Source organism: Haliotis rufescens, unplaced genomic scaffold (assembly GCF_023055435.1).
Source record: "Haliotis rufescens isolate VD_foot unplaced genomic scaffold, xgHalRufe1.0.p SCAF_25, whole genome shotgun sequence".
Classification (NCBI taxonomy): Eukaryota; Metazoa; Mollusca; class Gastropoda; order Lepetellida; family Haliotidae; genus Haliotis; species Haliotis rufescens.
Window position 1 is genome coordinate 3945709 of NW_025963946.1, and position 9094 is coordinate 3954802.

A 9094-nucleotide genomic window follows, 5' to 3' on the forward strand; every position below is an offset into this window, starting at 1 on the left:
TTGCCAGATTTATATCCGACAGCCCGAGATGTCGTTGTGGCTCTCATACGGAAGATGCACTTCATTTCTTTCTTAAGTGTCCCTTAAACAGTACAGTAAGGCAAAACATGTACTATTTCGTAAAACGCTACGATTTAAATTCAATTCTAATTGGTAATTCAAATTTAACGACAGTAACAAATCTTGAAATTTTGAAATCGGTGCACAGTTTTATTCTATCTTCTTGCCGATTTTGAGATTTTGTCTGAGATGTTGGCTTTGCTATATGATACTGCGATGTTGTTTTGCTGAATGTAAATAATAATGTAACTGTAGTTATGGAAGATAATCCAGTAATGAAACACTTACAGAACAATACTTATCTTTAATGCCAATTATACAATGTATGCTATGTCTCATGTCACTTTCAATACATAGCTATTTGTATACGTATCATGTTTGGGAGAGGCATTCAGATAAGCAAAATTTGCTTGTTTGCCAATCCCTCCACTTGGAATAAATATGTTTATATCACATAATCTAACAAGAGAAACGTTTTAAGAAAATTGAACGAGATTATATTTCACATTCTCTAACGAAATGAGTGACTTTTGTCTTATCCTCTAATACTTTGTAGTACGACGCAGGAACAGAAAGGAGAGTTGCGTCCGTCAAGTCGCATCTGGCTTTGGAGGGAGTCCAGTCTGCTGACCGGCAGACAAATGCGCTTTTGGTGCAGTTGTCCATGCACTGTTGTTTTGACAGTGTGGTGTGGACAACCCTGTTGTAGCGCGAGATGTAGATACCGCGTACTTCAGTGTAGTGAGAGCCGTACGTTGTGCAGGCTGTAATGAGATGTTAGGTCGTTTTTCCGGACAATATATTACGTCAACGCTAGATAATAATAGGCTTGATATGCCGAAGCAGATTCCATAAGTTCTTTACAACGACGCTTTTGAGAAACATCTTTTTCCTTCTCCCTCAGAACACTGTGTAGTCGTATGTTATGTACTATTATGTTGCTGTTATGGTTAAAACAGGGTGGGATGGTTTAATTAGGGTGGGATTAATGTATAATGTGCAACAATGTAGGATGCATCTACCAAGTTAGCGAGACTGAGACGACTAACGGGATCGGGTTGTCAGAATCAGTGACTTGGCTGATGGATGTCATCGTATCCCAATTGCATAGATCGATGCGCATGATGTCAATAACTTGATTATCCTATCCAGATTTGATTATTTTACAGTCCGCTGTTATATCGCTCGACCGCCTCCGTGGTAGAGCGTCCTGTCGTTTTTGGTTTGTTGTTTAACGCCTCACTCAGCAATATTGTAGTTATATGACGGAGGTCTGTTAAATAATCGAGTCTGGACCAGACAGTCCAGTGATTAATATCATCAGCATCGATCCACGCAATTTGGTCTGACACCCGATCCCATTAGTCGCCTCTTACGACAAGTATAGTCGCCTTTTACTGCAAGCGTCCAGTCGGAGAGCTGAAGGTCGGTGGTTCGATCCCGGGCCGCATCATACCAAAAGACATTGAAAATAGTGCTTGTTGTTACCCTGCCTGGCGCTATGTTTTACGGGGCCAAATCAAGGACTATTCGTCTCGGAGTCAGTATACTGTTTGTGTTGGGTATTCATGTATTCGGCGGCATGGTATCTCAGTGGGCTTGCACTTTTAAAAACCGCTTTAGTCCGGACTAGTACAAACAGCCACACACACACGTGCATGAACGTCGCTATATAAGTGTAATTATCCTGAAGGCAAAGTGAAACCCTATTTCACCTCACCTCACCGATTATTGCACAATACGGCGATAAAACAGCAAACACATTTATCACTTTTGATGTCGGATGTTCGGGTAGATATTCCTAGGTTTATGAATAAAAAGATATACCGGTTGTTAATGTACAGAGTAGGATGATACACTTACTTGTATTGCAGGACGCCGACTGTGGTGAGAAGGAAAGCCCTGGGTCACACATGCACTCGGAGTTGACACAGACAGAGCGTGGCACGGAACACTCTGTGTTGTTCTGACATGAAGACCCAATGAAGCCTAACGCTGAAAGAGAAGACATGTATCCTTGAGTTTACATCTGAGGTTTTGTGGCGATGCACTGAATGTTTCATTCACCACAACTTCAGAAATATGATGCAGTCCATTTGATCAATATATTTTGCAGTACATGTGTGCCATATTTGACGATGATATAGGACCTCCACGACCATGCTATATATGAACATAACATCAAATCATTTGAGTTAGATTATAAACGTCAAGCTAAAATCAAAAGAAATGTAAATCCCCATTGACCCTAGCATGGTTATTTTACTGTTCATCGTTGACAGGTTTTTATTTAGTCTAAATATATGTATTATTAATGTACTTCTCGTCACGATGTGGCTGAAATACTGCCGATGTGACGTTAAATCATAACTCACTCACTCACTCAAAATCTTAACTCACTCACTCACTCAACAAAACAAAACGAACATAATAGCATACGCCAACGCCAGAGAATTGGCAGTCTCGATTATCCGCCGAAACAGATTCCATTGGAAGTAAATGGCAAAATATACTGTGAAAATTATATGGATGGATCACTGAAAATCAGGGGTTACCCGGGCGTTCGCGAAAAGGGTAAGAAACACTTTTTATGGTGTGTGAATCAATCAGTGTGAAGAGTGAGCAACGTTGCATCAGCATTGCTTCAGTCATATAGCGACGAGACCAAGTTAATTTATTCATAATTTAGTAATTTTAAAAAGTAATATTTCAAAACAATTCATGAAACACATTTGAGCATACCATATTTAAAAACAATTTAAGAAATATATTTGAGCATAACAATAGCATGTATACAGTTTTAAAACATGGGCTACATGCAACCAGTAACAGTACCTCTGCTTCCTGCATGATACCCTAGCAGGATTTACGTCATCCCTTTAGCCACTCGTGGTTGTGCACAATGCTAACCAATATTAAAAAATACTCAGCAGTGAGTTGGCTTAAAAACAATAATTTTATGGTACTTTAACCCCCTTCAATAAAGTCAGTTGATAATAACATCACACCAAATTTAAACACAAGCATTTAATTATTCACATACATATTTAAAATTAATGTATAATAAATTTAAAATATCTATGTGAATAATTAAATGCTCCTTTCAAATAGCTGATGATAAGATGCCCACTGACACAGGAAAATAGATCAGAAAGATTTACGCAAAGTCCACACAGTCAAGCAATATATGCTTGACGGCGCTTGACGGTGAAGCCTGTATCACAAGGGATACACTTGGGAGGTTCGTCCTCATCTGTCTTATGCAGATATTCGTGTGTAAACCGATGGTGGCCAATACGACACCGTCGTGAAACGACCTCGTCCTTGTCTTGACTGTAAACCCAAGTAGGTTTGACCGATTGTTTGTTTTAATTCGTGAGGTTATATTGCTTCCTACCTTGGTGTCCCACCTCTTTTGCATAGATCCCGAGTATAACTTTTAATAGTTGGTTTGAAATCGCTGCACGGGATAAGCAGTGGAGATAACGGTTTGTCAAGAGCTGCTTTAGCTGCAGCGTCAGCTTTTCAGTTACCTGTTATGCCTACACGACTTGGTAAGAATCAATAAGAAGACGGGAAATAATTGTAATGACAGTCGTTCTAAAAAAGCATCACCACAATCCTGAGTCAATATTTACCGCCAACAACTGAAGAGATGAAGTAAATCCGACTGTGTTCCATGCAGGTGGCAAAAGTACTGTAAGTCCTCATGGTCCGCAGCGCGGTGATCAACCTTCAGTTGTTGGCGATCTGTAGCCCGTTTTTATTATGCGTTGTTGAATTAGTTAGTTATCTATTTTTTCATGTTCTCAAACTTGTTTTATGAAAATCAGTGATATTCTAGTTATTATACTGCCCTTCGTCTGCGGAGTTTTATGCAATTTAATATATAATGTTAATGTCAAATTTTGTTTCGTCACGAAATGGTTGAAATATTGGCGATGAGACGTTAAACTTTAACTCACTCACTCACCTGAGTCAATATATCCTACCCGTGAAATTCGTGTCTGCAGCAACCCAGTCTTGCCGTAAAAGGCGACTATGCTTGTCGTTAGAGGCGACTAACGGGAGCAGCTGTTTAGGATCGCGGATATGGTTGATGCATGTCATCGTATTCTAATTGCGTGGATCGATGCTCATGATGTCAGTCACTGGAATGTCTGGTTCAGACTCAATTATTCACAGACCGTCGTCATATAGCTGGAATATTGCTGAGTGTGGCGTTAAACAACAAACAAATCAATATATCCAGCACATAATTAAAGACGTAAATCATTTATTTAAAATTGCTTATCAATTTATGAGTAATTGTGACGAAATGTTTGCAATGGAAATTATCCACAAAGCTCTGAAGCATTGTTATAACCCTTAAAGTAAAATTTACTCTTAATGTAAAAAAAAATACATTAAGGGTTGCCTATTTATCATTGTTTCAACCCTTAATGTAAAAATTACTCTCAGTGTAATTTTTTTTACATCAAATGTTGAAGTGACAGATATTACTTTTTTACATTAAGGGTTATTAGTATGATTTTATATTTATCGGACATTCTTGATTTAATTGATCGTTACTTTGTCTAGATGTGCAAAGGGACTATTTTCAGAGTCCCCTTCTACAACGACCACCTGGTTGCTTTATACAGGTTTTATAACAGGGTTTATGACCCCTAACCCTTTTAACCGATTTCTATTAAACTTACTGAAATGTGCAAAGGTTATCTTACGATACTCTACAAGGTAACCTCATTTCCGTTACTATTTTAATATCATAGCGACGGAAAGGAGGACTCAGGTTGATTGAAATGTATTATTGTCCGATTTAGTTCAATGTGTATATGTGTTAAGGAAACCCTACCACAATACCCACATGAACCTATAACTGGTTCGGCGGATGGGGCTTTTCGGTGGAGTCATTTTAGGCATAACATAATGGACATTTGGAAGCAGTATTACGCATATGATAGTTAAAGATACACCAGAACCATATGATATTAAAAACGCCAGGACTTCTAATGCAATAATGTTTTGATAAAAAAGAAGTACCGTGTCAAGTCAAAAATAGCTATGAAAAGGTATGAAAAATGAATATCAATATAGGTTTTATTTTTTTAATTTTTAAAACAATTTAAAAGTTAATGGACAGTAAATTGGTTCACTAGAACCGCCTAAATACATATAATTAAAAAGTCACATTGCAAAACACAAAACACGTTACCGTACAGCTGATGTCATGAAACATGTGTAAACCTTATTGCTGTTTGTAGCCTTCTACGTTCACTGATACAACAAGATACTACCAATGTACCATCTTCCCGAGGCAAGGAAGTAAGCTGACTTCAAAAGTCCATTTTCCAACCCTTAATGAACTAGGCTGGAATATCTGGCATTGATCGTAGCACAACCAGTGGTATTTCCTAGTGCATCATGACACTGGAGTACTTTGATAAAAAATATGACGACAGTTGGAAAATATCTATCGACGCCAAGTTAACGGTACACATGTTCTGCAAATCCAGCAATCGAAAGAATTCGGCACGGCAGTTGACATGCTATGTACGAACTGTATGTAGATTTCGCTACGGAAGTTTGATGGAACTATGCATAGACACGTTGGTCCAGCCAAAATATATCTCCATAGTTGGGCAAAGGTGGACATTGGACTTTTAAAGCTCGTGGCATGAAATGCACGTGCTGAAACTGGGTATACTGGACAGACACGACCTGAACAAGAACTGAGAGAAGAATGACAGTGAATACCAAATCACGTCATACGACGTTTGATGTCATCCGACCGGGCGAAAGGTCCGGGCTTCGATCCCCGGGCGCGGTATCTCAGTGGGCTAGCACTAAAATCGTCATCAGTCCAGACTAGTACAAGCAGCCACATACACACACATGCATGCACATCGCTATATAAGCACAATAATCTTGGACGCGACTTTAAGCCTCATTTCACAACCTCACCCGTCTTCACAAGGCAAGGGAGTTAACTGACTGTAAAAGTCCAGTTTCCACCCTTGCCGAACACGGCTGGTATTTTGGATTTAGATTTTGACTGGACTAACGAGTCTAGTCCAATCAAAGTAGCGCAACGAAATCGAAATCCGGTTCGTAAATTGTCGTGCAGATTTCGGTCCGCCAACTCATTGTCAACATGTATTTTCCATTTTTTTTCATGTTTTTAATCTAGGTGCTCATGTCATTTGATGCTCTTTGCGATGTAAGACCCGTTTTATCACAATATATGTCTTGATTATCGATCAGATCGTCTTCACTTGATGCCGCCATTTTGTTTGAAGCAAATGCAAGTGATACGAAAGGTGGAATCTGATGGGTCCATTTGAGAGGCTTAGACGCGACATAACTCGTAATAGCCACCGGAGGCGCTACGATCGAGCCAAAGAATTCCAGCCTAGTTCGGCTAAGGTTGGTTGGTTGGTTTGTTGTTTAACGCCGCACTCAGTAATATTCCAGCTATATGACGGCGGTCTTTAAATAATCGAGTCTGGAACAGACAATCCTGGGATTAATATCACGAGCATCGGTCCACGCAATTTGGATCGATGACATGCATCAACCAAATCAACGAGCCTGACCACCCGATCCCATTAGTCGCCTTTAACGACAAGCATAGTCACTTTTTACGGCAAGCATGGGTTGCTGAAGACCTTTACTAACCCGGAATCTTCATGGGTCAGTTCGGCAAGTGAGGAAACTGAATTTTTTAAGTCAGTTAACTCTCTTGCTTCGGGAAGATGCACTTCACCTTGACGTCATCCATGAGAAGACGTGTGATTGTGTGTGTTAACGCAGATCACAAACGTTATAAGTGCTAAGGTTGATTCATAAAATTTAGATTAAATGCTTCATCACATTGAGTCAAGAGTCAATTTTCATACCCCACATGTGTTTTGTTTTCTATGTTTTGTCCATATTTAAAACCCAACCGATACTTTCGTTCTTTCTTTTGCCTCTGAGTTTATGTGTGTCACAATTATCATGAAGTAATGGAATTCCATCCGATTTTCACATCACATAAGATTTCCAGTCCGTTAATCGTTGTTCGTTTTTCGGATACCAAAAAATGGACCAACTTGACCCCCGTGTGTGATTTTGGCACGTCGTTGTTGAAAAGAAAAACGCCAAAAGCCCAGGTTTCACATTTTGTGTGAATAACTACTTTCTCATTGCTTCATATCGGATAAAGAATTTTGGAACGCTATCGGTCAGGCATATCTATATGGAATAAATACATAAGTATATCTGGAAGTGAATGCAGGGATCTCAATGGCAAGCAAATGTCTCAAAGTTTTTAAATGAACTATCAGGACTCATGTTTCACTTTTTACTTTTGAAATAATTGACACTAATTAATTGAAGTAATTATGTAATTCTATATTCCAGAGATTTTAGAACATGGCTGGTGGGAAGCAGCAGACATTACCCACAGTTCAACCTTTAAGTCAAGAAAAGTATGATGCGATCAATGCACTCGTTCTTTGGACCTTTAAGGTAAAGACGAGAGAACGAACAAGAGAACAAAATAATGCCATCACTCAATTCTACAGAAGTACATGTGATTTTGAGGTAAAGAAAGGGAAGCTATTTTACAACAGCAAAGAAGTTGTTAGAAAAACACTACAAACAATTGTAAAGAAGCATTTCAACAGGACTCATGGTTGTGGAACAAAGCCATTATCACAAATTTTGCGCCGGAAGAACCATGGAATAACAGAAAGAGAAGTAATTTCACAGTACACAAAGATCTAACGACTACAATCGTGTTTTTCAATAAAAAAAATTCACCAATACATCAACGCAAGTTTCCATCAGGGCAAAAGCAGTAAAAGATGGCAAATCGACTTGATTGACATGAAACATGCATCTGAGGACGGCAGGACCTATCGACATATTTCATTGGTTATAGATGTATTTTCTCGCTTCCTTCTCCTTAAGACACGTGAAGATCCATGGTAGAATAGGTATCCAGCAACCCATGCTTGCCGTAAAAGGCGACTATGCTTATCGTTAAAGGCGACTAACAGGATCGGGTGGTCAGGGTGGCTGACTTGGTTGATACATGTCATCGATCCCAATTACGTTGATCGATGCTCATGATAATAATCACTGGATTGGCTGGTCCAGACATGCTTATTTACAGACGGCCGTCATATAGCTGGAATTTTGCTGAGTGCGGCCTTAAACAACAAACGAACAAACAAACAAACAAACAAACAATACCTTTTTCTGTCTCATACAGCATATACCCCGGGGCTGGGTCACTTGTGGAGTTTCCGTTGAAGGTGACGGCGTACCCTCTACAGACTGATTCTTCTTTGTTCACTTGAAAACTAACACAGGTCTTCTCACGGAAACAGAAGTTGCCACATTCAATTGGCTTCGTTAAATTCTTCTCCCACAACAACCTTCTGAAGAAGAGTTGATTATCAACCGTCGATGCGTGAGTGAAATAAGTAGGGTGACAAACTTGCATTGAATCTGCCAAATATATAAACAATAGAGTCAGGACACAAATGTAAGCAGCGCCCATACTTATCACGTCACATATAGTTTCGAGATAAAATCCTACTGATGACAGCTGTAGGGTATGAAGCTTTCTACCCTAGTCGGTATTGTGTTGCCAGACTGTACAGAAAAGATGAACAGAGTCAGTGGTGCAGAATCTTTAGAAATGGTGTGAATTGATACGAAACGGAAAGGGTTGTCCTTCTCTCTTTCAACCACCAAGTAGGTTTGTTAGAGTGCATACGTTATTAATCTGTTTACGACAGCATCAGAGTGTACATTATTGTAACATTTATTATGCATTTCATGGCGTTGCGTTTTGTCTTTGAAGCAGCAAATGTTGTCATTGGTGTTTTGCATTGTTCAACCAGGCCAGCGGGTAATACTAAAAATGGATTGCAGAATAATAAAACGAAACGTGCATATCTAGGAAGATCTCAAATGTCCACAAACGTATAGTTTTGCTCATTTAATTGAGTTAGATCAAAATACATCTTCAACAATGTAA

The 9094-nt window shown here is 39.2% G+C and overlaps 1 protein-coding gene across 1 annotated transcript; it reads right to left on the bottom strand.

Moving 5' to 3' along the window:
* Positions 1–292: 292 nt before the first annotated feature.
* On the bottom strand, positions 293–8684 carry LOC124125177. Its single transcript, XM_046488452.2, has 3 exons — positions 8302–8684; positions 1924–2055; positions 293–824 (listed from the first exon to the last, which is right to left on the bottom strand). The coding sequence occupies exons 1-3, from the start codon at positions 8609–8611 to the stop codon at positions 556–558; spliced, it is 711 nt and encodes a 236-aa protein (XP_046344408.2). The 5' UTR covers positions 8612–8684; the 3' UTR covers positions 293–555.
* Between the last annotated feature and the right edge of the window lie 410 nt (positions 8685–9094).

Excerpts from the sequence above, each read along its gene's own strand:
- LOC124125177 (XM_046488452.2), bottom strand. The coding sequence starts at position 8,611 with ATGGGCGCTGCTTACATTTGTGTCCTGACTCTATTGTTTATATATTTG. Across the intron at positions 2,056-8,301 it reads GCTGTATGAGACAGAAAAAG|CGTTAGGCTTCATTGGGTCT; the intron begins GTATTGTTTGTT and ends CTTCTCTTTCAG. Across the intron at positions 825-1,923 it reads GTCGGCGTCCTGCAATACAA|CCTGCACAACGTACGGCTCT; the intron begins GTAAGTGTATCA and ends ATCTCATTACAG.